The sequence below is a fragment of the Calidris pugnax genome, unplaced genomic scaffold (assembly GCF_001431845.1).
Source record: "Calidris pugnax isolate Ruff unplaced genomic scaffold, ASM143184v1 scaffold32, whole genome shotgun sequence".
Lineage (NCBI taxonomy): Eukaryota > Metazoa > Chordata > Aves > Charadriiformes > Scolopacidae > Calidris > Calidris pugnax.
Window position 1 is genome coordinate 679064 of NW_015090783.1, and position 27866 is coordinate 706929.

Sequence of the window (27866 nt, forward strand, 5' to 3'; positions counted from 1 at the left end):
CTCACGCTGCAGAGGCCCTGCTGTCTCACACTCCCTCTGGAAGAAGAGTGATCCTGCTCAAAGAGCATTAGCAATACAAATTAACACGTATTTAAGGGAGAAAAAAAATACACTTTCTAGTGTTTTGAATTTTTCCAGTGCTCTGGGGGTCATAACAAACAATCAAAGCGGGAGGGTAACAGTTTTGAAGGTCATAGTCACTCAGAGCAGTTTCATTTCAAGTTTTATTCATCTTGCTCTTTAACTTGACTTCTTATTCTTCCTCAGTTTTGTGCGTTGGCAATAAAACAGAATTTACAGTGGTCCCATTGTTGGACCTCGCTGGAAATAGGGTTTTACTTTGTTACCAGTCTGTGCAACTGGAAGCAGAGAAGCTTTGGTAGAGTGGAAAAGCACAAAATAAGCTTAAATAACCACAATAATACCTCAGTACTTCATTGAAATTATTTAATAGTTTTTACATATGGCTGTTGAGCTTGAACGTGATGTTTACTGTGCATTGCTAAACAGTTATCCCTGCCAACACACAGTGGCACCGTAGAGGTTAACGTGAAGGGCAACAAATCCTACAGCTTTTTTTTTTTAATCTATTTTTATTTTTTTTTTTAAATTCAGTGTAAGGGTGAGCACTTCTCTTTGTAGATTAGGTGGTCCAAGCTTCAATTTCTCTCTCAAGTTTTAAAATTAAAACCCCATGGTTTCTTGCACCAATGTTGCCTTCCTAGTTTTGTTGGATAAATTCCACTTCAGAAGTCCTTAAGAAGTTCTAGCAGGGCTGCAAAACAGCTAACATGCTGCCTTCGAGGTGTTCATACTCTCTGTTTATCACATTTTCAAGTTACTTCTGAATGAAGGGTCCGTAAAATGACGGTCCCCAGGCTAATGGAACCCCACGGGACACCTCCAGATCCTGTTGGTGTCCTAAAGAAAAGTCTTGTCTTTCGGGAGTGTGGATTCAAAGATGGTTCATGCTGCAAATCTGTTCATGTAAATGAAAAGCTAAGTGGCTTTTCTGTTCAAAAAATCCAATTTTGTTCTAGCTGGCCTGCATTTTGGTTTCAATTTGAAGTATTATGTTATTTAATAGAAACATAAACATCTCCATTTATGCCAAGCTTTCTTCCTAGCAGCTTTGCAGCTCATTTCCCTGCAGCACTAGCATTCTCTTTCATATCTTGAGACGCAAAAGAATGTTACCTTTCATGGCTAAGTTGCTCTTAAAGGCTTAGATTTGGGTAAAGTCTCATTGATAGTTAACTGTCCTGGACCTAATTTTCTGCTGTGTGTTTATTACCCTGAGACTTAATTGGGCTGAACACCTGGTCCTTCTACATCTGGTAATGAGCAGAGGGTCAGCTTTGCTCACTGCGTTTGTTTCCGTGGTTTCATAATGATGGATATTTGTATTTCCTATTAGAAAAGGTAAAATTTTATGTGAACAAAGAAGACATTTCAGTGTTTGTTTTCATGATAGTATTAATTTCTTTTACATAGGAGGGAAAATCACAAATGAAGGTATCTTTAAAGATGTTCAAGAGCAAAAAAAAAAGGATTAATACATTTTTTTTTTAAAAAAAAAGAGGCACTAAGTGAAATGCTATGTTTGTTTAATAGCAACTGCATGTGCAATATGGCAGATGGGAAATGGGGCTGTAGGGGGATGCCAATAGCATGTTGAACTGTAATTGGAGAAAACGTAGGCCTTATACACAAACCTGCTCTGATGTGCTAGTCAAAACATTATCTAATATCTGCTCTTTGTGGTTTAGCTCAGTTTTGCCCTTAGACAAGCCCAGGAAGGTTACCTCTCCTGTGATTGGAAATTGCATCTGTCCCAGCATTCCTTCAAGCCCTGCGTCCTTTTTTGTTATCAATTTTTCCCCATTATTATTTTACCCAAAGGCAAAAAGCCCCAACCTCAGCTCTTGGATGGTTACCTGTCTAGTTGCAATTGTGGCAGAAGCTCTTTTTCCTTTTTATTTGGTAACCTTTTTTTTTGCCTAACTGGGCTTGGAAGCCCTTTAAGAATACTCTGAAGTTACTGTCTTTTATAAATGGCTTTGCCTGTTAAAAAGTTAAAACTGAAATGATCCCACGTTGCGTAGCTTGCTTTTGAGACTTAACGCTTCTTGACTACTCTTTCCCATTTTCCTTGACATCCTTTTTTTATTAGCCTAACTAAAGGCTTAAGTAAAGGGCAGAAGAGAGGTGTCCGTTCTGTTCAGACAGCAGTAATTGGGAATATGGAGTGCTGAGGCGCTGCGATAGAATAGAAGTGGCTGTTCTGGAGGTTTGATCCCATGTGCCATTCAGAGGGTTTCTAGTTTGTTCTGACATCTTTGTGCGCGTCGGTTTTAATGCAACCGTGCTAAACTGCTGAGCAAAATGAATGGGTAACCTGCAGGTCTCCTTGCTTATGGCTGTTAATGCACTCTAGTATATTATATACCCACTTTTGAGTGAGTTTTAATTTAATAGCTGATTCATGGTGGTGCATATGGAGAAGGTTCTTCAATGACTAAGTCCATCCATAGGCTAGAGATGTGCCCTGGGTCAGACTTGAGTCAGGTTCCTTACCTCTTTAGACTCTACAGATGTCATCCTGTAAAGAGACAGTAGTTGACATTATTAATGTCAATATTGGGGAATTGTAAAGAGTTGACATTATTAATGTCAATATTGGGGAAAAACTATAGAAAACAATGCTGCAGGACTTCTTGTATAATCTTAATTGGGCGGCTTCGATTAATTTGATTTATACAGACAAATACTGCACTTAAATGAAACCTTGTACTTCTGATTTCTCCCTTAGAAGAAAGCTTTACCAGCTTTTTGCACTTGTAATGAAAGTTCTTTAGAGTATCCTGTAAATCAGTTTTCAAAGCTGTAGTAATGTCAGCCAGTGCTCCAGAAACATCCATTCACTCTTTTCCAAAGTCTTTGTAGTTGCACTTCTGCTCTGGACATTAATTGCAGTATGGTTGCATTTGTTTCTTAGTCTCAAAGTGAAGACGCTGCTGGAGAGAAAACCCCAGACTTTCAGGTTCACATCCTGGAAAGACTTGTGTCCCTTGCATTAGTTTCCACTTAACTGGAAAAATATAAATGCGTGACCTTGTTTTGCTTATACAAATGCTCTACTTGGCATGTAAACATTAGGGTGGGAGGTGAGGGATGCTGAGGAATAGGATAGTAAGTGCTCATAAGAATAGAAAAAAAATTGTAAGTTGCTGCTGGGGAAAAACATTTATTGTGCAGCATTTGGGATTAAGCCCTTATGGAGACTTTCACTCTTGAGGTGTAACTGCTCACCTGCAGTGAGGTGGCTACTAAGTTTAATTGCTTGGTCGTTGCTTTGTCTGGTGCAGCATTTTTTTGACTCTGCGACTTTGCTACCCCAAAGCAAAGGGTTTACAAGCTGGATTGGCCAAGCTGCTGTGCCTTCTCCCAGCCTTACCTTTAACCACATTTCTGCAATATAAAATGTATTTATTTTTTTTATTTACCATACTTAACTGTAATCAAGACGTGGTTTTAGGTAGCAGTGCCAAATTGCTGCTGACTCTTTGAGTTTTCCCCACTCCCATTTCTTAGCGTTCTTCTGCTGTTTTAAATCATGGTAAACTTTTGGCAAAGACCATCTACTTGCTGGCTTTTTTAAAGGTCCTAGTTTTCTTCACATGATGCATCAAAGGGTAGTTTGAACTTGAATCTTCACCTGTTGGAATATAAACCTCAAGTTGATGGCCTTGGTTTTAGCCGAAGATATGCACAGTTTTGATTGAACTGTAGCACTGGCAGAATTGAGAGAATGCCTTTCTTTTTTCATCTTGGTGAATGTCTTTCCTTTTTTCTCACAGTTTGTGTTTAACAGCTGTAGCTGGAGAAGAGGAGGTCAGGTCTGTCAAAGAGATGAGTTAGATCAGAATAGCGTATAGAATCTCTGCAGTTAGCTTAACTCTTGGTCTGATGTAGAAGTTAGGACCTCTTGCCAATGTGTATGTACACAATCGGATTGTTTCTTAAAGAAATGTAGGTAGGAACAGTAATTTTGGAAACGTGGTAGGAGATGGAGAATGTAAACCACTTAGGTTGGTGCTTAAAGGGGATGCTCCAAACTTTCTGACCAGTCTAGCAACCCAATTATTTAAGTTCTAAGAATACTTACCACTAAAGATGGGAGTGCTTTCTATTTCAAAGATGGTAAACTCTTTCCCTTTTGACCATTTCTATAGCTGATGTAGGAAGTAGTATTTTCTAAAATCTTTGAGACAAAGTCATGACTTTGGCCATGTTCTTTGAAGGACCATGTTGTCTATGCTTTTGGTTGTAATAAAATGAAAAATCAGAATTGGACTGTACCTCTCTTTTATTTGGGTGTTTCACATCTGGCGAAATGAGTTACAGAAAGGAGAGGATCATTCATCTGAATATTAAAAATTATGTTTCAGGTTCACAAAGGGCTCACTGCAGCACCGTGCTGTAGGACAAAAAGGAGGCTTAGTAAATGGGGAGACTTGCTTGTCTCCAGAGCAGGTCTGAAGTTGTAGTGCTGCCGTATGGAAAGTTAAGGTTGATAGGTAATTACATAAAAGCTATTTGTGGTAGGGTTTTTTGTGTGAGATTAGTGCTCTGCAAGTATTCTGAAAATGTCAGCTAGAGATCTGAAATCTGCAGTTATTGCCAATCAGCAAATGTCATCAGTGTGCGTGATGCTGTGCGAGACTACGTTTCTGTTTCAGAAGCTTGTTTTCTTAAATGAGTCAGGTGATAGCTTAGTGGTTTTTCATTTTTTCCTTGTTAAGGCCTTTGATGGTTCTCTGATGGACTTGCTTATTTCTGCAGAATTTATTGGAGGGATATTTATGTTCATTGGGAGAAATTCCTTTAATTTCTTGACTAATTCAAGAGCCCTATTTATAAGGGCATGTTTTGAGAGCAAGGTTGTATTCAACCTCAGCATAGTGTTTTCAAAAGCAATTGAATGCAGTTAACATTCAGTTGGATTTAGATTTCAATGGATATTTCGAAACATAGACAAGATTTTAGCCTCTCTAAATGGTTGTGCATCTGTAAGGTGGGTCTGTTTAAAAAAATTGATTTTTAAAAAATAAAACAGAAGACTTAATTTTGCCTCCTATTAACGTGTGCACTCCTGAAGTTTGAAGTGATCCAAATCTAAATCACTATGAGAAGTATTTGTTGGTATAAGGACATAACTTTGAAATAAGGCACACCAGTGAAGTTGAAGAATTGTAGGTGTTGGGTTGGGGACTTGCTGGCTGCAGGGGTGCTGGTGGGACTCAGGGAACTGAGGTGGGTGGCACAGAGTGTTACATTGCAGTTTGCAAGATATTAAGAGCACACAAGTTAATTTAAAAGCTTTTTGAAGTGTCCTGAGGGCTACACATTGACAGATTTGCATTAAAAGTAGCTAGTGGTTTTGAGGGGATGGACAGAGTTAATTAGTTTCACTTGTTGGAAGGTGATGGTAGTTATAAGCAAGCTCTGTAAGTAGGGTCTGACAGTCAGGGCCCCTCTGCAGCTTGGGTCAGTTTTTTGGGTGGCCCTTAGTCAGATGGCCAGTGCCAATGTACTGAGCCTCTAATCTTAGAGCAGGGACTCTGTGCTAAGTAGGGATTGGACCTGAAAGTGGTTTTTAGTTTTGGGATTTGCTTTAGTTACAGGATTCTGCTTAAAAGGTAGTATGTTTGGATTTTTATAATGACATAGGCTTAGTATTTTCTTTGTCCTTTATTTTTTTTGTCCTTTAATTTATTGTAGGTAACCCTTTTGCCTACTAACCAATGTTACTTTCTTGAAGGTCAGTAGTTTGCAGGGAAAAGCTGTGGACCTTGTAGTTGTTGAGTTCTGCTCTATGGGAGTGCTGTTTTTCTCTGATTGCGTTCGCAACGCTAAATTAAGATGGGTTTTTGAATTTTTGCTTGTTAAGAAATTAACCAGTTTTGGCAGTTCTTTTAATCATATCCCATGTATGTATTTAATTTCAGAGGTCGCAGCAGTGGCAAAGGACCGCCTCAGCCTACGGTAAGTGTGTGTTTTTTCCTCATTGCACCACTTTTAGATATGAGGAAACAACCTCTGTACAGTGAACCCAAGTATCAATGTGAGAATAGCAGATACTGGAATATTCTCTCCATTTTTTTCCTTTGCTTACTGTGATGGATATTTTAGATTGAGAGATGCTTTTCTAAAGATGTAGCATCTTGCATTCATTTAAGTCTCGTGGAAGGGTGAAGGTGGGAAGGGTCACTGAAAAATTTGACTACAGTAATATAAATCTTCTGTGATATCTTGCAATTACAGTTGTAGATACAGGTAAGATTTAACTTAAGGCAATGCTTTTGAATTAGTTCCTATCTGAAGACTCTTTGGCTTCTCCCTTAAACAGATGACAGTAAAACAGCACTCAGTTAAATAAAAATAACAATTTTGTTTAGCTTTGCTATAAAAATACTGGCCCAGTATTATTAGTAACCTGAATGTGCAGCTTTAGTTATTATCAAGGCTAGATGTTGTTGAAGTATAGGTGTGGCTTGACTTGTAGAACATAATTTTATCAAAGCTAAGGATGTGGGTCTCGATCTAAAGAGTGGATCTTTGAACTGCGCTAATCAAATATTTGCTAATTTGTTATTGGCCTGGTTTTCAAGGATAACTAATTTTGGGGAATGGGGAAGGAGTAGGAGGGTTTAAAAGGACTACAGTTTACTTACATAAATGTTTGTGGAAGATATCAAGACTCTTCAGTTGAAATAAAGAAGCTTTGAGGAAGAGTGATGGAAAAGGTCATATGCAAACACTAAACATCATAAAAGTGTTAGTCTTTATGTCCTCCATACTGAGGGGTGAGCATAGGAGTGTCCTTAAACATGTCTTTTCAGACCAGGAAGCATGGCTAATGTGCAGGAGTAAGCGGATTAAGTAGATGACAGTTTAAAAGATATGTTGTCAGTTAAAAAGCTCAAAATACGGCGAGGTGCTTGCATGTTTCAGCATCTCATTTCACAAGCATGAAGTTGACAGGGAGAGAGACCAGATTTTGCAACAAAACACAGACATCCATGCTACTTCATGTACACTTATGTGAGCATGTTATCTAGCAACCTGGGTGATACTGGGTTGGTTCTTCTCGATAGGATCTCAGTTTTGATACTGCATGAAGTACTTTCGACTAATTTTACGATAGGTTTTGTAGCTCTTTGGCATTCTGTGGTTTGACAACTTTAGCTTCTGTTAACACACGTAGTGAGGTCTGTTAGATGAAAAGATTTAGTTCAGCAGGCTGTGAAAACACCTTTTCACTTCTACAGCAGTTGAAGTACCTTATCCTCTTGATGATTCTTAAACAAGGGAGGGATGTTAGCAGGGCTTCCAGTCAGAAGTCTTGTGCATATGAGCTTCACTCAGCCAGCAAGAGAATGTCCTTATTGAGTGACATGAGGGGCACTCTGTAGTGTTTGTCATGTTTAACAGGCTGTTCAGATCTTGAATTGATCAGAAAAAGGGGCAAGATTTCTTTGGAAATCTCATCTGACCTAAGTTCTATGTAATGTTGACCGAGTAAGGTTTTTGGACTAGTGTTTCTAGGACCTAGTATGTGCTGATGAAAGCCTGACTTTTTGAATTATTACAAAGTGTTTCTCATATATTCATGACAATGTCTTTTTTATTTTTCAGATTTCTTTTGATGGCATCTATGCAAACATGAGAATGGTTCACATACTTACTTCAGTTGTTGTAAGTCTTCATATTTGGAAGGAGGGTTCTGTAGTGACATAGAATTGTTAACTAGTCCACTAATTGCACTGAATTGTTACAAAGTGTTTCTCATATATTCGTGACACTGTCTTTTTTATTTTTCAGATTTCTTTTGATGGCATCTATGCAAACATGAGAATGGTTCACATACTTACTTCAGTTGTTGTAAGTCTTCATATTTGGAAGGAGGGTTCTGTAGTGACATAGAATTGTTAACTAGTCCACTAATTGCAATATAATGGAGTGAATATTAATCTTTAGAAGTAGGCATCTTTGGCTAAGATTGAGCTTTAAAGAACCACAGTAATAGCTATTCTGTATTTTTGGTTTGGAAAGGTTCAAATACAACTTGCAGAGGTATAGCGAATTTCTTGGATACAATGGTCTTACTTTGAATTTTCTGTCTTTAGAGAGGTTATGAGTAAATAAAATGAGTCTTTGTACAGGGAATGGAATGGCATCTATGCAAACATGAGAATGGTTCACATACTTACTTCAGTTGTTGTAAGTCTTCATATTTGGAAGGAGGGTTCTGTAGTGACATAGAATTGTTAACTAGTCCACTAATTGCAATATAATGGAGTGAATATTAATCTTTAGAAGTAGGCATCTTTGGCTAAGATTGAGCTTTAAAGAACCACAGTAATAGCTATTCTGTATTTTTGGTTTGGAAAGGTTCAAATACAACTTGCAGAGGTATAGCAAATTTCTCGGATACAATGGTCTTACTTTGAATTTAGAGAGGTTATGAGAAAATAAAATGAGTCTTTGTACAGGGAATGGAAGCCTTTCTCCCCCAAATTTTAAGGGAAATCCTGACAAGCCAAAATTAAGCAACAGAGACTGTCCCACGTCTGCTAGAGTCCAGGATAGGTCTTTGTCCTCATTTGTACCCACACTTATGCACAGTCTTTGTGCACAAGGACTTGTTTCTGTGCATAAGTGGTCAAGGGTCTTGTGAGTACCAAATATGCTTCCATGAGTATCTTTAAATCCCTTTGGAACAAATTTTGGTACGCACCCAGCTGTTTGCATCTGCAGAACACAGTGGCGTGTTTATAAATGGGCAAATGTTTAAATGAGTAGATTTGACTAAAAATCGAGGTGTATTTTTACACATTGTACTTATGTAAAAGTTGTATCTTTGAGAAAATCACTCAAATGTCATTTGTCAGGCTGGTAGAAAGCTGTATTTTCATTTTTCTTGCCTTCTAGGGATCCAAATGTGAAGTACAGGTGAAAAATGGTGGTATATATGAAGGAGTTTTTAAAACTTACAGTCCTAAGGTAATTTTTTCCATTTTGACTCTTCTCTCTTCTAAAAGATTCTAACACTGAATAATCAATGTTTGATTAAAATTGGAATATTTATTATGTATTATTTTGACTGCTTATGTCTAGGTTTACACAAGCAGATTAATTTTTGCAAACTATTGTAGATGTCTGGTTTTTTGCAAGTATGTGAAGTTACATGCAGATTCATTTTTGCAAACTATTGTAAATGTCTGGTTTTTTGCAAGTATGTGAAGTTATCAAGTAGCCTATTGTGCATTAAGGTAGTGTATTCTTTTTATATCTCTAATAGTGTGATTTAGTGCTCGATGCTGCTCATCGGAAAACTGCAGAATCCAGTTTGGGGCCAAAACGTGAAGACATTCTAGAGAGTATCTTGTTCAAGTCTTCAGATTTTGTTATGGTGCATTTTAAGGATATGGATACCAATTATGCGAGAAGAGGTATATACTTGTTTTTAAAGTTGTCTATATCTTAAGAATATAAGTCAAGATTTTCAAAGTAAATGTTTTAGGATCCAAAACCTGAAGTTAACATAAGACTTAATTCTTAAGGAACGTGGAACATCCAAGTATCCCATTAAAGTCAATAGAAGAAGCAGGTGCTCAGCACCTCCCGAAATCAGTAATTTAGCAAAATGTCAAAAAGGGATTGCAGAACCTCTGTGAGGGCTCACTGCTTTGAGTGGATGTTTTAGGTGTCTGGAAAGCAAATCCTTAGTGGTGTTACAAAGCTTTCTACAGAATTCTGTGGGAGATTCTTTTTATTTTGTAAATGTCTATGTAAATTAGTCTATTAAATGTTATATGAGAAGCCATGAATACACAAATTCTTTATAAAGAGGTTATCGTTTAGAGTTGGTGTATATATAAAGTCTATATTTAGTTAAGTAACTTTTGTCTGTAAATATAAAAGTTCATATAAATATTCTAAAAATACAGCTGCAAATGGAGCTAAAAATTCTTTAGGAAAATCCACTATTTGTTTTTCTTATTTCTGCTTTACTACTTGTAGATCTGTAGGTAAGGCTCTCCAAAATACAGAACAACCTAGTGAGGTGGCAGGCACACGGTCTTAAAATCTTGAAGACATGGCTTGAAACTGTCAGAATTAAACTATTTTACAGGCAGTCTTCATACTTTTTATTTTAATATCTGACCTCCAAGACCCTAATTATTTTTCTGGAACCTGAAAGACTCCTAAGTCAGACAGCTCTAGTTCCTTTGCGGATGGGTTTGGGTTTTTTTGGTTGGTTTTTTGGGTGGCAGATTTCAAGAGTTTTTATATACTTCTGTTCCTGACTTGCTGGGTTAAGGGTTTCAAGGGTTTTTATACTTCTGTTCCTGACTTGCTGGGTTAAGGAATAAAAGGGAATCCATAGCTTTCTGTGACATGGAGTAGAATTGCATATGTGTACACTTCCAGCTTGATCAATGACAGTCACTGGGAGCTCAGTGATTATTGTAACGCACACGCTTTATTCCCATGTAGTAGTGACTTAGAGATGCGTAGGGACTGGTGGACATTTAATGAGCTCTTTCTTTCTTAACCTTGTGTTTGAACGTGCATATGTTCTTGCCTGATTTAAAGCTGAGGAACGAGAGGCTTGTTGTTTCAAGGAATTTGCTTTTCCCAGAAGAAGATGCATAATGTCAGAGCAAATGTAGCATTGAAATGCAGATAAGTTCCAGGTTCTGGATGGGACTTTGAATTTAAATTACATGAGAACTGTTTTATAATGGGTCTGCTGTGAACATCACTTTAATGTAAATGCAAACTGGGTTCTCCATTACCCAATCTTTGCAGATTTTCAGCAGAGTGAGGAATATACTACTACTTCTAGGAATAATTGCTCAATGGAAGTTTTCTAGAAGAAAATTACTACTTCAGGTTGAACAGCCGCTCACTTCACTTTATTAGGTAGAATGTTTTCAAATTTAAATCTCTTAAGTAGCTGGAGAGGAGAAGTGAAATAAAGCTGTAGAGACTTGGAGCAAGATAAACTGGAAGGCTGCAAAATTTGATAACTTGCAGTGGGTAAATTAATGTGCTCTCCATTTTGTCTCAAAAATGTACTATCTTGAAATGACACTTGAAAGTTCAAGTCAGTCTCTGATCACACCTGGACATTAGAGCAATGAAGGGCTCTCTGCTTCTTGGGAAATTAAATAAGCGAGGATTCAAAAGAGTGGAAGTGTATGAACATGCATGCAGGACCTGCTGGCCTTTTGTTCTTAGAAATAAACCCAAATCTTCATGGTATCGAGTCAGATAAACCTGTGTGATTCACAGTAAAAACTGAGTCTGAACTCCTTGGTGAGGAGATGGTGCTCCTTGCTGTGTTTGTATTGGGAATGGTTTACTCTCTGGTGCTCAGAGAATTTTGGCAGTGTTGCACTCACCCAGGAGCAAATATTTTAAAATTGCCTCAATGGTTTTTGGTTTTCACAGATGAGTTTGTAGATGATTTGGACATACTTGGTTGGAAAGCCACCTTCTTGCTTCCTTAAAAATATAATCAAACAAAAGGGCACTTCACAAGCACTGGTGCTGTAGGAGAGGCTTACCTGGAGGAGAATTTGTTGGGGTCTCTGTGTGTAGTTTCTCCTACCCCTTGGGAGACTGCTAGACTTGAGGAGGCCTTGAGGTAAAAATTTCTGCAAAAGATACCTTTTTTTAAATTTTAGTGCATCCTGATTTCCTGGTTCAGTGTAAGTATCTGGAGTTCTATGGATTTTTATTCTGCCATTTGCTTGTCTGCTGAGCTGGAGGAGAAGTGTGGACAAAGGGTGCTCTGCCTGTGGGTCTTGGTCTTCTGACTTACCCTCAGACGTGAATAAGAGATATTTTAGCTGCATTGTCTGCCTTTCTGACCAAGTCAGACAGAAGAGACTGGAAGAATACTGGAAAAGAGCAGCAGGTGGGGAGAAAGGGAATGGGAGGAGTGGAAAAAACAGTTTTCTCTGAAAGAACCATCTGAAATAGACTCTGCCAAGCATCTTTCATTTGCTATCATGCTTGTGCAGCTTTGGGGCCGTGAGCTGATAATTCATCCTGCAGCCACATCAGTGTGAGTGCAGGGGAGGGAACCACAGCCTGGGCTCGGGGTGGGTGAAACCACCCCCTTTGGAAGCAGCGGTCTTAGGTTTGCTCGTGCCAAGCATGACATTGCACCTTTACACACACCACTGGAGAAAGTGTGCTGCCTGCCCAGATTGTAGAAATTGGAAGGTTTGTGAGGAAAAAAAAATAGCAGGCCTGCATGGATAGGGATGTTATAACAGTTTATGTTTTAAAAATAAATCTCTCCCTACTTCCCGGACCCTTATTTATAACTCTGTCAGTCTGCATAGAGCTTTGTGCTCATGTAGATTCCTATTAGGCTTCAAAGCGAATGGAAAGGAGTCACCTGAGGGTCTCTCACTGTGGAATTGGGGCTTTCTGCAGTAGAGGCAGGCTGATGAATGAAACATGCGTTGGAAGACTCAGGTGAAATTGTATTATACCCACCATCCCCCTTCCAGACTATTCAGCCTGCATTTAAAGAGGCACAGGCGCTGTCTTCTGCCTCTGGCACTGGGAATCGACTGCTAAAAACCCACTCTAATGGGAGTGTTGAAATCCTTGGCTGTACTTTTGTGTGGAATATCTTTCTGCTTCACCTTCTGAGACAAAGATGCCTAGATCTCGGAGCTGCTGGATTGCTTGGGCTGCGTGATTGAAACAGGAGGGTGTATTTCTCCTGTGTTCTACAGAACAAGCTTCCAGCGGCGTTTCCTCTAGTCCCAAACACTGATCAGTCGAGAGCACTGGTTTCCACGACTGAAATTATGTGTAAGGCTTCAGAATTGTTTTCTTGGCTTCTCTTAAAAGACAAGACAATTCAACATCATAACTACCGTTTAAGTAAAAGGCCTCTACAATGTTTTTATTGGGTTTTTTTGGCACTATTATTGCACTCTGAGAAAAATATTACAAATCCAATGAAAAAAAGGCAGACGAGAATTAGCTATTTAAGTTTTTCCTTGAATTAGAGCTGAAAGTGGCATCCTTCCAGGGAAAGTGTTGCAAGGGGAATAGCAGTAGGCATATTATGAACAAAGGAAGGAAATGTTAGCTCTGCAAAGCTGGTCCTAGCTGGTTTTAATGTTTCAAATCAGTGGTAAGTAGTTACAAAACAAATGAGAGTTTACTGTTGAAACCTTTAAGGTGAAACCTGAGTTTACTTGGGGCCATGCTGAACCTGATCAAAGTTTGCAGTGTGCACCACCGGCACCTCTGGCACATAGTGCCCAGGGTTTAATAGCATTTGAACTGCAGAGTTGCACTTCATCACATATTTGTGTTCTTCACCATTAGTAGCTCAAAATATGTTTGCGAAAACAGACATGTTAAACACTGAAATTAATTAAATCTCGACTCTTAATTGCTCTATTCTGACATTTTTTTCTTTAGCTCATTTAATAGCACATACTTAACGAATTTACCCAAGCTGAGTTTTTCTCAGAATGTGTATATTTAATTTGCCTTTACTTAGTGTGAATTTCTGCTGCATAGCATTGTCCTTGGGATTCTTTTTTTTTCTGATTAGCAGGCTGTAAAATAAGAAGCAAGGTCTTTGATGTCCATACTTCTTTGCTTAGGAGATGTCACATTAAGCAGGTACAGAGACAGCGGGAGCTAATTGAGTGTTACAGCTCAAGCTCTTTGTTTGACCTGTTTTCATTTGATCTTTAACTTGGGTTTTACCATGTAGAAAAGAAATTGATTAAAAATTTGGCCGTGTCAAGGTGTCATGTGAATTGCTCATTCAACAGCGCAGAGATATGAGGCACCAGATAAAGGGGAGGCTGAGCCTGGGCGGTCGGTATCTCGTCTGTTATTACCCTGCCAGTCGGCACTTGTGGCAGCAGTTCATGTGTCAGCTTCTAATTTATTAATAATCTCAAGAGCAGTATTTTTTGTTTTGGAATTTGTAGAATTTTTTTTCTTTATTTTATGTTTTCAATTTTGTTGTTCATTAATTTTGGTAAAGTCTCGTTTGACTTGCCACACTTTTAATCTCGGTGTCCCGTGTGCCTGCCTAGCTGTTTGTTCCAGGAAAATAGTCATCTGTGCCTTGAGGTACCCTTCTGCTACATTTAAACTTTACCTGGATGCTCCTGAGACTATATTGTCTGACTAGAAGTCTGCCTTTGTAGCTTGAGTTTCTCCTAACTGGATTTTCTTTTAGCTGTAGAGGTTAAACTGATGTTGCCATCTCACTTGTGACTTTCATTCTAAAGGGAGAGAGAAATGAAGAGCAGTGAAGTTTCCTGAGCCCCGTGATATACTGAATCCTACTGGGAAACTTAGCATTGACTGTTCACATCTTACTCAGATCTGTAGCATTCGTTAGGTAGTGGGAGTTTTTGTTTTGCCTTGGTTTCTGCCCCCCCTCCCCTCCACCGGTTCATCTTTATCATGATAGTTTTTAAGAGAACCCAGCTGAATGTTTATGTGGCTTTTTAAGTAAGAAAATTAATGGGTTGAGTAGATGAGTCTTTAGTGAGTATTTTATTCATGGTATCCAAAATGACAGTTGTGTATCGAGTTTGTCTGCAGTAATTTAATGGAAATTCAGGAAACGCCCTTCTAAAATACAGAAGATTAGCACCATCAGGTGCTGTCCTCCTAACTCCTATTTATGTAATCTCATTGAAGAAAAGTTCCCTCTACCCCCAGTGAGGTACTGTAGAAGTAAATTTCAGTTTCCTCACTGACATAAGCAGCCTCCAACTTACATTTGGTGTAAAATGTCCAATCTGAGAGGAATCAGACATGAAACACTGAATTAACGATGTTGACATAGAAGTAGCCCTGATCTGTCTGGATTATGGCAGTGTGAGCTATAGGGTATTGATAAGGTGTATGTAGAGTTTCCAAATAGAAGCCTTACTTTTGTTTCCCTGTTAAATGTGCTCTTTTGTTACTACTTAACTGTAGACTGAGGTAGAACTGTGTTACTATGTAGTTTCAGATGACGTTTAAATATATCTTCTGTTTTTATAGTACATCTTAGAAGCTGTTAGTGTGAAGGGGAACAGAGATGTTTTCTTTCAAGCTGATATACCTTAGTAATCTACAGGCTATTTGGAAGGGGTTTTTTTGTGAAGCAAAATGGGGAAATACATGGGGCTGTTAATGGGTGGGAACATTCCTGAAGTTTTATTATGGAAATTATCTTTGCAAGGTGGGAGATGTATAATCAGTTTGAATATGTCTGTGAGAGGGACTCAAAGCTTTGCCTGAATTCAGCCATATAATGTGAAAAAAAAAAATCCACCTGTATTTATATCTGACGTCTTCCAATTTTTTCTCTCTCCATATCTGTTGTAGTTCCTTCAGAAACAGGTAACTTTTTTGGCAGTCACTCTCTGTCTCTGCATCTTGCCTTTCATAATGCTTTTGTTACCATAATATATAACGGAATCTTAATATCTTTGCTCGCACATTTATGGCACTATAAAACATGCATGCGTAACTTCACAGAATCATTTAGACTATCTTGCAGTTAGTTGGTGACTTCTGTTCTCACCCTTGATTTTTACCTATTCTGAGCAGTTGAAAATGCAACGATTGAAATTTTGCATCAGCACGTAGGAAGTACAATAATACGACTGTTTCAGAACAGTTTATGAGTAATCCCAGAAGGTGCCTGCTGAAGGCATTGCTTTTAGTGAGGAGCTAAAATATTATCTCACCTGAAAGTGTTAACTTCCAGCTGCATAGGCATTGTCACAGCTTGGGTTGGCACTGTGACATCTCCCAAGGTGATTGATGCAGGTTTTTTGCAATTTCACACGAGCCCTAACAGTGGTGTGCCTGGTTAGGTGTCTTTCTTTCATTTGGCTTTCTTTTCTTCTTTTACTGATTCTTTTGTATTTGAAATGAATGTTTAGCTAATAAGCTCCTATTTTTCATACATTTTCAATAACATTTTATTTCATATAAGCTTATTAACAATGCTTAATTGCTTACCCGTAGTTCCTTTGGTCTTTGTGGATAAGTTGAGCGAGCATTTCATGAGATAGTACTGAATGTCATTAGACAGACTGAGCACAGTTAACTTTTATGATGGATCATACCAATATATGTGCAGAACTTCATTGTGAAATTGGGTAAAACAGGGATGATAAGCTATGGCAGCAGTCTCTCTTTAAAAAAATGTTTAAAACCTGTAACATCAGTGGCCAGCTTCATGCGTTGTGAATTCTTTTCATGATTGCTTTAAAGTTCATTTTTCTTAGGAAGATTTCAGATCTTGCCAAAAGCTAATTTAAGCCACATTCTTCCATATCTGGCACTGCTTGGTTGTTTGATCTCATCTTTTCTAAAGGCCTGAAATGTTTGCTCCTTATTTTATAAGTAGAATGATAATAGGAAATTCTAGATTGAAGGCTTATTTGTTTTAGGCTTACTTATTTATTTATAAGCTTATAACAAGCTTATTTTTTTTTTTTAAAGTTCCTTCTGTTTAAGTAATTTAAGAATTTGCAGGCAGCTCTGAGATTTAGTTGCTTACAAATACAAAAGCTTGGCTTCCTTGATGAATGGCTTTGTACATATTTTTTTTTTTTAACAGCTTTTTAATATTCTAGTATTATTCCTCCTTAAGTCTGGTTTGAATGAAACATGAACAAGTGATAATGAAAGCTCATGATCTTTATTTTTTTTTATATACGTTTTTATCATTTGTATAAACAATAGCAGACCCTCATTGCCTAATGCACCTATTGGTGTATTTATTTTCATATGTTGAGAACAAGAGGTAGAGAATTTCTGAATCTCACTGGGTGAGTTGGGTAAGCTCCTTCTGGAAAAACCTCTTGCAGGGAAGAGGCCACCTCCGTTCATGTCACAGTGAACGGGTGCACCAAGCCAATGGATAATTGAGTTCCACTGCAAAGGGAGTAAAAACGAGTGTGTGTGCATGCTGGTGTGCTGAAGAGTTGTGGAAATGGAAGAAACTCGGGTATTTGAAGGGAAACTTGTATTTTGCCCATTTATTTAGGGAATGGGATTGGGTTACGTTCACGCATTTGCATAATATGTTAGCGTGCAGGTGTGTGGGCTTTTTGGAAAAGCACATTATACAAGTCTGGGGGTTTCTAGAGAATGGGGATCCTCAGGTAGTTGGGGTTTTTATTTGGGTTGTTTTGGTGTTATTTTTCAAAAACATATGTAGTTTGTATGGAATATTTTGAAACAACAAAAGCAATTACTGCTATTCTTTGATATATTAGAATTTAGTCTGTACTTTCATAGTTGTTCTAAGTATGAAGTAGGCACCTTTCTAACGCAGTCCTGTTGAATACAGCAACTACAGAATAAGGTGAATGATTAATGTGCCTGTGAATCAGCTGCATTGGGTTGTTCCTCAGGTAAACTAGTGTGTACAGTGTCTTCCTGTGCTTAACCAAATTGATTTCACCCCCCTCCCTCCCTCCCCACTCCCTTGTAGATGCTTTTACTGATTCAGCCATCAGTGCTAAAGTAAATGGTGAACACAAGGAAAAGGATCTTGAACCATGGGATGGAGGAGAGACCACCGCTAACGAGGAGCTTGAGGCATTAGAGACAGATGTTGTAAGTAATGCTTTTTTATCATCTCTGACAGTCTGTAGAAAATAAGCTACTTCTCTGTATGTGCCTTGCAACAATTCCTTAATTTTAATCTGGTAATGAACTTCTGACTAAAATTGCTGGCCTACGTAGTATGAGTGTAGTCTTTGCTGGCAGCTACCACAGTACTTTTTTTTACAATTAGAGTAAGAATAGCTGGATTTCAAATGCCACTTTTGGCAAATGTTGACAAATGGCAGCTGCTGTGGTAAGGGACTTGTTTGACTCATGGACTCCAAATTCAGCAATACTCTGAAGTGATTTACGTTTAATCAGAGCATTCCTGTCTGACTATCATTGCATTTGGAAATTATGGCGAAATTGTGCTTAGCTAACTGTCTCTGAGCTAAGATGAAGGAAATGGATGGAAGTCTGACCCATGACTTAATAAGCACAGATACAATCTCAGTAGATTATGAATCGTTAGATGAATAGTATGGCCTCAAATGACGTTTCCTGATACATCATAGCAAGTCAGCTTTTATTCAGCCGTGCATTCTTTTTACTAAGGTATTCAGACTGCAAAAAATGTTAAAGAAAGAAGATAATATTACTGATTAGAGGAGAACCTTGTCATGTTACTGTGGAGCATATTAATTTTAGTTAGAACAGTTATCCTGTCAATTTTAGTGTACATATTGTACAGCTGAGATTATCAGAATACTTAATACTGTCAGTGCTTTTATGGAACACTCAAAACATTTATCGTTGTGCTTGAGTGTTGTAGTAGCAATTTCACTGAAGTGGGGAAGTTGTGTGGATCAACAGGGGCCTTCTGCCTGTGGGGTGTGCGTGTCTCAGATAATCACATTGGTAGTGCATTTGGAAAGGTTCAGCACTTGCCACAGCGAGGGATGCTTACAACGTTCACAAGTGTCAATTTGGACTTTCTGGAAAAGGCATTAATGCATTTATTTCTTGTTAGCCAGTAATCTTCCAGTACAGGGTGGGCACGGTACTTAAACAAAACACCACCAACAAACAACAAACTGGCTTTTGAAGGTAAAATCTGTGCATCTGATAAACAAAGCTCCCTAAAATAATTGTGGCTTTAGTAACTTTGGTATCTGGACAGTGAATTCATAAGCCCAGGAAAGGTTTAAGTACTGCCATCAGCCCTTAATTTTAAGGGAATGTGTTTCCAGTGTCATTTTGAAAAACGAGCATCATTTTCTTCTAGTCTAATGGATGGGATCCCAATGACATGTTTCGTTACAATGAAGAAAATTATGGTGTAGTATCAACTTATGACAGCAGTTTATCTTCTTATACGTAAGTTCCAAAATATTTTGTTACTAGATTTGTATTTAATGTTCTCCCTGGTTTGACAAACTTTATATTCTGAAGATAATTTTACATACTTTCTAAAGCTGTAGAATCGAATAAATGAAAAAGCAATGAATGAATAGTGCTTAAGAAACCTTGCCAGTGTTCTGTGAATAGTTAGATGTGGTAATCATTATATATTCCCTTAAATGGTTACATTTCATTCTCATTGCAATATTTTCTGAATTTAGGCGTGCAATAATGCTTATTTCTTACAAAATCTTTTATGAATAGGGTGGAAAATACCAAACTGTGAAACTATATTCTGTTTTTACATAGCTGCTATACCTGTAGTCTGTGTTTAACCTAGCGGAACAGTTTGACTAAACCCTAATTTTACTGAGGCAATTGATCTGGTGGTTATTGAAATGTTGAAAAGTTGCTCATATTTAAGGGGGACTTGTGTGCTGTGGACAACTTGTTTTAGCAGAGATGTCCAGATCTAAGCTAAAGTTTCATCTACAATGTAATAGTAACTTGAATATAGAAGTAGTGCAAAACCTGCTCTGGCTGTTTTTGCAGCATGGACCTGTTCCCAGTAGTCTGCAGCTATAATGTTAACTGCAACTGCGAAACAAATCAATTGCAGATATTCAGCAGCCATTGTGAAATGTCTTTAATGTTTTCCCACCCTTTTAACCCCCAAAGCATAAACCAATTTTGAATGCCAAATAATTGCAGTAAATATTCTCATTTTTATACAGAATTGGAGCAGTTGTCTACAGGTCTCTGGTTCAACGATTTTATTTTTACTATTTTGTTAAAATCGACCTGTAATAGACCCTGGTGATAATCAAAGTGCTTTAATCGGCTTACATTTGAATCCTGGGGAAGCTGTTCTTTCGTATACTTGACTGCTCCAAGTACTTTTTGTACTTTTGAACTTTAGTCTTCCATCTTTCTGCTCTATGGATATTAATGGAAACAGATGAAAAACATGAAGCTGGCGTTGAGTTGCCAGTGACAAATTCCATTGTTTCCCAGTCAAGCAGCTTGTTTGCCTACCAGTCTGCTAAACTGGGAAACTCTTTTCCTGATTCTCCATGTATGCGATGAGCAGCAGTGTAGCTAAATGCTTATATCTGCAGCTGAAGGATTCTAAAGGATTTATTGGTTGATTGTTTTCTCTTCCTGGAGCCAAGTTTGTCAAACTGCACAAAGGTACCCATTTGTGTTATAGCAGGCAGACTGCATTGGTGTGTTCATCAGCTGCTTCTCTCATTCACAGGGTTCTGAATAATGTCATCTTGCCCATCCCCTCATTTCATCTTTAATGACCTTTTCCCTGTTAGAAAATGTGAAATCATTCTTTCGCTTATTTAGATTTCCACCAGTCCTACTGCACACATCCCTTCATTTTTTTCAGTCATTTTAAACAAATGAGGATGTATTGGGTGTTCTCCTTTCTTGTCTGTATGCTCAATACAGGGTAAGCGAGGCCCGGGACTTCAGGTTTGTATGCATTGTGTTCATGCATATCTTACTTGAGCCAAAGCTTTACGCTGAAGGGTAAGGTTTTTATTTCATATTCTTGTAGTTACCATTGATAAGGTGGATGTCCCAACAGATGTCCCGGCTGGGGAAAAACTTAGGATGCAGTAGCCAAGCACTGGCTTGGAATTTGGCAAAGCCACTTGTTTTCCTAGTTCTGTGACCAACACTTGAGTAATCTTGCATATATTATTTCATACTTGGCTTGTATCTCCACCTACTTTCTTTGTTCTTCGTTTTTATATTATTTAAAATATGTGCAGTAGTGATTATAGAATCCCCAGCATAGCATGGTCCAAGCTTCAGCTGTGTGCTGTATTTTTATGTAGTTTATTCTGAATTAAGATGGGGTGAAACAACTTTTGGAACTCAAAATTAGAATCAAAGACAGAGCGCAAAGTTGTTTTATAAAACCTGATACTTCAACAAAAATTTGAACAGGTAAAAACCAAAAACATGGGTGGACAGAGGGAAGTGCCTGGAGTGATGTCCATCTCAGTCATTTCTTTCGGTATTTTATTGCTCATGTATTGAATTTTTACTCAGTGGCTTTCCTAAGAGAGCCACGTATGCTTTTTGCAACATGCTGTTACCTAATATAGATACACAGGATGAATGGTTTTGAGGTCCTTGGACATGGCAAATGAGTCATGGGTTTCTGGTCCCGTGCTCTAGTGTATTGCATTCATCTTTCTTGCAGTTATCCGTAACAGCATGAGCTGAAATTCTATGGCTGGAATTATCAAACAATTAAGCATATAACTCTTCAATTTCAGTAGGATTGGGGATGCTTCTGTCTGTTGGGAATGTGTAAATAGCTACAGAAATTCAAATTTGGTCTCTTACAGTAGCTTCCTATCTAAACAACAGACTAAAGCTTTTTATTATGAATATACTCAACTGTGTTAAAAGTTGGAGCCTTTGCATGGCTTTAGGGTCTGGGGATTTTGCAAGTCATATGGAAAAGCTCTGCACCCTGACCTCAGCTCTCTAGGCAGGTAAATGACACTGAATTTGCATATAATATCAAACCAGTCCACGAATATTGACATACACTAAAAAAGAGAGTGAGTCTACTGACTTGAAGCTTTTTTTACTCTGACTTGGTTAGAATTAACACCATGTAATTTTTGTAGCTCCTTTGTGCTTTTGAATGCATTTCAGAGATTCTTTTCCTTTCCATTGTCTTTTAGGGTGCCATTAGAAAGAGATAATTCAGAGGAGTTTTTAAAACGGGAAGCCAGAGCAACTCAATTAGCAGAGGAAATTGAATCAAGTGCCCAATACAAAGCTCGGGTTGCCTTGGAAAATGATGAAAGAACAGAAGAAGAAAAATATACTGCTGTTCAGAGAAATGCTAATGAACGAGAAGGACATGGTGTGAACACTAGGTACTTGCATATACTGTGAATAGTATTTTTATTTAAATGGTGTGCATATTTTGGTACAGTAGCAATTTACTCGTTGAAACTGTGCTTTTTCAGCAGGCTCATTAGGTTGGGAACCCTGTGTAAACAATCATGTGCTGGTTTTGGCACTCATGCCAATATGTACACCTCTGCATGGCCCTGTGTTATCTCTGTAGGGAAACAGACTTCCCCACGTGGGTTTGTCACTGTGGTGAATTCATACCAAATTACAGGAAAGGGCAGTGGTTTCGGTATGTCATGGAGAATTTCAGGCATTAATACTAAATCCTTGAGTTTCTGTGGGCTCATAGAAAGTGGACTGTGTGGTCAGTATCAAAAGCCAATTCATGAGGTGAATGTTAGGTCAACATCTGATAGTATTTAGAATTTTCCTTGAGCTTGACTTGGAAAACTAGAAAATACCAGCAGAGCTCTTGATCGGGTACTTTTCATTGTCTTTCAGTTCTGTCTTAACACTAATAGAAATTTGCTGTGTTTCAGAGAAAATAAATACATTCCACCTGGACAGAGGAACAGAGATGTCCTGTCCTGGGGAAGTGGAAGACAAAACTCACCACGGATGGGTCAGTCTGGATCAGGCCCACCGATTTCAAGGTCTGGATCCCATACTTCAGAATTCAGTCCTAACTCTGGAGGAGATCAAAGAGTAGTTAACGGAGGTAAGCATCCGAAGTCTAGTTGAATATGCCATATAAAATCACAATCAATTATCTAATTGTGTTGAAACTGCATATGTTGTGGTCTTAGGATATATGTTTGATTAGCCGGGTCAGCATTCATTATTTAAGACAGAGGTGGTGGTTTTGATTTTGGATTTAACTCATAATGGAACACCCATTTGACCACACTGTATGTAGCTTTGCGGAGCAGAAATGTCTCTTGTTTTCCTTTTCAAACACCTTCGTCTTAGATAATGGTGCAGTATGCAGTTCTGAAGATTAAAAATTGCTTTGTGTATTGCATCTGCTGAGCTCCGTGTGGAGGAGTAGCAATGCTGACACCTAGTGAGAGGGAGGTGGCAGCCGAGGAAGCATCACTCCTTCCTTTCTGGTGCATGGATCAATTCTGTTTCCCATGGAAAAGAATAAAGCAACTTACTGACTTTACGATGGTGTGCGGGGGAAAAAGTCATTGTTGGGAAAGTAAGAGAAGCGTTAGGGGAAAAAGAAATAGCTGTTTGAGTATTTTCTGCTATACACATGGGTAATATTTATAAACAGACATCACTGAGCACCACATAGCAGGAATTGGTGTTTCATAAACCAAACACCATTTTCTGAGATGGATTTCAGCAGTAGCCTGTCCTTGAGGCATTATTTTTATAAGTTAAAAATGCTGTATTATGAGATTGCTGTGAATAGATGAAAAATGTATATAGTACTCAAGTGCCTCTATCTGGAGAGGAAGTCTGAGAAACACCTAAAGGTAAGTGAGACTTCCTTTTTAACTACGGAGTCAGCTGTACAAAGGATGTACAGCTGAGTCTTGTCCAAACAATGCAAACCGTGAAATTTGTTTGTAGTATTTGTGGTTTCTGTCATCCGATTACTCTGCTGAATGAACATCATATACCCAAAATATTCAGAATGGCTTGTGAATTCAATTTCTTTTTTTGGGAACAAAGAACCCTGTAGCCTAGATTAAAATACTACATTAATACTTCAGATAACTGATAAAGGCATAAATGTCAGGATTCAGACACTGAACACCGCTGTTTTTTGTAAAGATACAGTTCCTAGAATTTATATTGCTCATCATTTGGTTTGAAAGTAGCAGTTTGTGTAGTCAATACTTTATGTGATCCGCTGTTTGAGAACCTCTGGTAGCTTTTTTTAAGGACCTTGTCAAGAATTGATGCGTACTGTAGAACATATATATAATAGGCTAACAGATCAAACTTTACTGTCTATTCCTTAGTAGTATTTGTAGATCCTAGTTAACCCTTTGGGGAGTTTGTGACATTCAGATGTTAAATTCGACCCAAACTGGAGGAAATAACCTTGCAGAGACTATTTTATTGGTTGCAGAAACAAACTAAACTTATCCCCAAAGGGTTAAACATGAAAAATCATTTTGTCATATTTTACTTTTTTTTTTTCTGTTGACCTTTTTCCCCATAATTTTTCTTTAGTTTTTATACTTTCCTTCATATCATTTGTTCTGTCAGGTGTTCCCTGGCCATCGCCTTGCCCATCTCCTTCCTCTCGCCCACCTTCTCGCTACCAGTCAGGTCCCAACTCTCTTCCACCTCGGGCAGCCACCCCTACACGGCCGCCCTCCAGGCCCCCCTCGCGGCCCTCCAGGCCCCCGTCTCACCCCTCTGCTCATGGTTCTCCAGCTCCTGTCTCTACTATGCCTAAACGCATGTCTTCAGAAGGTACAATACCACGATTTGTTCATGTTTTTGTTTGTCTTTGTTTAACTCCTTTGTGAGTTTTAATTACAAAATTGTTTTTTCCTCTTCATTACTTAACCTATAATTTGTGTTTTAACTTTAGTTTATCAGACTATTTCTATTAACCTTTTTTTTTATTTGAAGAACTTTACAAAAACAAAATAAAGCTGTGAAATTTCCCGTATTGGTATGAAATAAACTCAGCTTTGTAAACGCTGCTCAGTGTCTTAACCAACAGCAACATGCAGGACCTGATAACTTTAGAGGGCATTTTTAGGAATAGAAATTTATATAAAATACCAAATATTTTAATGGAGTTGTTTCACAAAAAGCAGTTTCAAATTTAACTAAATCATTGAATTACCTTTTGTAAAAAGCCAATAATAATAAGAAAAATAAAAATCCTGTATTCAGAGAAGTGTGTTGTGGAAATAGGGTAGGATAAACTGCTTCAAAGGCCAATCTGTAGAAGACTTCAGATGTGTTTGTATTCAGAGACGTGCGTTGTGGGAATAGGGTAGGATAAACTGCTTCAGAGGCCAATCTGTAGAAGACTTCAGATGTGTTTGCATTGAGGTAGGACAGTAATTCAGCTCCCTGGCAGTCAATAACCTGCAGAGAAAGGCTTAACCCATGAGGCTTCGGTAAGAGAAGTATCTAAACTGAACTTATTTGTCCTCTGAGGGTACAGTAAGGAATACATTTTAAAAATTTTTATTTTATTTACATGCACTTAAATACTATCCTGCACAGCACAGCCCAGCAAGCCTGGAGAAATGTAAACGGGTTATACTAAACTCACTGGAAACTTGCAGTCTCTGCTGTAACTGGCTCCACTGGAGCCACGGCAGAGAGACCAGTCATCCCACTAATTGAATCAGTAACGCTGTTCCCCAGCTTGCCTGAAAAATGCTTGAGATGGTCTGTAATCAGAAAGTGGATGGTCGTAGGCATGTCCATGGCATGCTACTGTCGATTTATCTGTGTGAGCTTTTTTTATGTAGTAAGATGTTGGGAATCCACATGTGCAAATTCAGATATTTCTTAGCACTTGAAGTGCATTTTTCAGGCACGCGGTGAACTGCAGCGTATCGCAACACTTCATCTTTGCTACTGGAAGAGGATTTCTGGAAAGTGTGTATTCTTTAAAATGCTTGCCTGTGTATAATTTGGATTAAAGTGTACTTTAGATTCATGGTTAAAATAGAGGCTGAAATTTGAAGATTTATGTAACCAGAAGAGGTACTTGATATTTTAGAACTTTATCTGAAACCAGAAAGCCATTATCTGAACTAATCTCTGTTATTGACCTACATTAAAAATGAACTGTAATCAGCCAGATTATCTTGTGCTCATACACAGTTTTTCCTTTTGAAACATCAACATTTGAGTCTGGTCTTGTAAAGAAAACGTTTGTTAGGATGTACAGACTGGATTGCTGCTTGGACTTGAGCGTAAATGTTCTGTGGCAGCTGTATAAGCTGTTCAGAATTACTGTATTCACTTACGACTTTAGCTTCTGGTGTTAAACATGCATGACTTGAACCTTGGGATAACAATAACTTGTTTAGTTGCAGTTTTGCTGACTTGTAAATGAATTGTGACCTGCTGCAGGCAATTCAGCCTCGGTGCAGAAAGCTCTGCTGAAATTCCCCAAGAGCATTGGTCAGCCAGTGGTGACTACTCTGTAAATAAATGTTCGGTATCACTATCCACCTGACAAAGGGATTGAATTTTTTTTTCTTTTCTGGAAAATGTTTGATAGCCTAGTGCTTATCCAGAGGGAGCTGGGCCACTGACCTTTCTGGCGTGTCTTGCAGTAAGCAATATTGGATGCTTGAATTCAAATATTTTAAATCCAGGACTTGCATACCTGTTTCAATTCTGATAAAGCTTCTAAATATCAATGCACATGAGCTGTTACAGCAAGGTGATGAGTTTGTCAGTACTCTGGCTGCACCAATGGCTTGGCCTTTTTAGTCTCGGAGGTCCTCAGTTCTAGTTGATGTCAGTGTAAAATGCTTGACTGCATTACTGCATTATTGAGAGTTAATAGATTAAATGCAGTTTTAAAAACAGATTGTATGTTTGGGCACTGATAGTGGTGGACGATAAGTACTTATTGTTTGGGGTTGTTTTCTTTTTCCCAGGGCCTCCACGGATGTCTCCTAAGGCACAACGGCACCCTCGAGGTCACAGAGTCTCTACTGGTAGGGGTACAATTTCAAGTGGCTTAGAATTTGTATCTCATAATGCACCAGGGGAAGCATCTACTACTGCAGTGGCACGAGGCAGCCCTTCAGGTGGGACGTGGTCATCAGTTGTCAGTGGGGGTAGGTAAAGCTTGGCTTATTGCAGATGGCTTGCCAGGGGCACTTTAGAGTGTGAATGCTAAGCAGAATATTGCATTTCTAGACAATTCAGGCTCTGAATAAACACTGGTCTGCTAATGTAGCTTGCTTAAATGGAGTAGGAGAAGGATTTACCAGAGAGCTTAGTAAAGTAGTTTGTTGAGTCTGTCCTTCAAGTGCAATATTGTCTTAACTGCAGAGGAGTTAAGTCTGATGGTGTATGAAGAGAAAGGAAGGAAAAGTATGGAATTAGTTGTTAAAAGAAGTTATTTTCAGGAAGGTTATTGAAAGGAAAAGTTACATACTTTCCACTGCATCACTGAATTTGGTTAATGGCAGTGTAACTGGGTTGTGGTTTACAAATGAAGGAAGTGTTTGGGTAGAGGAAGGTTGGTGTTAACAGAGCAGGTGAAATGATATTCAAGTTGGATATATTTTCCCTTTTAAAATGATGCAGATTTTAAGTGGTCATTTTGTGTTTGTCTAAGTACTGTAGTAGCAGATACAGTCAGTAGCACTTTTTTTTTTAATATTTTACTTCAAATTTAAAGCTCATTCTTGTGACAGAGGCTCTAGTCTTGAGCTTTTGTAGTTGGGACCGCCTTCCAGTGAGTTGTCAGCAGCTGGGTGCTTTTTTGAGTGACATTCAGAGTCTGTTACTTTTTAGCAGTGCTAGAATTCTAGAGGAGTGTAGTGGGAGTGTATTTTTCAGAAAGAAGGGATGAATTAGACCCACATAGACCGTTGCCTTGTGGAAAAGCTTTCAACTCTTCTGTTTTGGCATTATCTCTAATTCATCTACCCTCACCATCCCCCACTTACATATTATTACCATGCAAGTAGGACTGTTAAACAATTTATCTCTTTTTCTCCTTGCTCACTTTAAGTTTATATATTATGTAAAGCAATTAACAGTGGGATGAGCAGGAAGCAGAAGGTACAACTTGTAGTTTAAAGAATATACAACTTGCCTTGCTGCTTTAACACAGGGGCAAAAATATACATCAAATAATCCTCTTTCAATAGGCTATGTTGTTTTTTTTTCAGCTGGCAAGCCTCCAAAAGAGGACGCTGTAAAATGGATGTCTTTTTTCAGCCCTTTTAAAAATGTTGTACATCTGTTTGTATGGAGAC

At 38.3% G+C, this 27866-nt stretch overlaps 1 protein-coding gene across 23 annotated transcripts in view; it reads left to right on the plus strand.

The window, feature by feature from the left end:
- The first annotated feature begins 5783 nt into the window (after positions 1 to 5783).
- ATXN2 (ataxin 2) overlaps positions 5784 to 27866 on the plus strand; it is a 46402-nt gene continuing 24319 nt past the window's right edge. For 2 of the 23 annotated variants that reach the window (XM_014962204.1, XM_014962217.1), the window contains exons 1-11: positions 5786 to 6048; positions 7702 to 7761; positions 8998 to 9069; positions 9368 to 9518; positions 15454 to 15468; positions 17579 to 17703; positions 18920 to 19011; positions 21750 to 21947; positions 22467 to 22645; positions 24154 to 24363; positions 26532 to 26714. In XM_014962204.1, the coding sequence (XP_014817690.1) occupies positions 5992 to 6048; positions 7702 to 7761; positions 8998 to 9069; positions 9368 to 9518; positions 15454 to 15468; positions 17579 to 17703; positions 18920 to 19011; positions 21750 to 21947; positions 22467 to 22645; positions 24154 to 24363; positions 26532 to 26714 (1342 nt within the window). In that variant the 5' untranslated portion in view covers positions 5786 to 5991. Of the gene's footprint in view, positions 6049 to 7701; positions 7762 to 7887; positions 7948 to 8242; positions 8287 to 8997; positions 9070 to 9367; positions 9519 to 15453; positions 15469 to 17578; positions 17704 to 18919; positions 19012 to 21749; positions 21948 to 22466; positions 22646 to 24153; positions 24364 to 26531; positions 26715 to 27866 lie in introns of those variants that run through there. The other 21 variants (XM_014962240.1, XM_014962247.1, XM_014962281.1 and 18 more) reach the window with 17 other exon arrangements.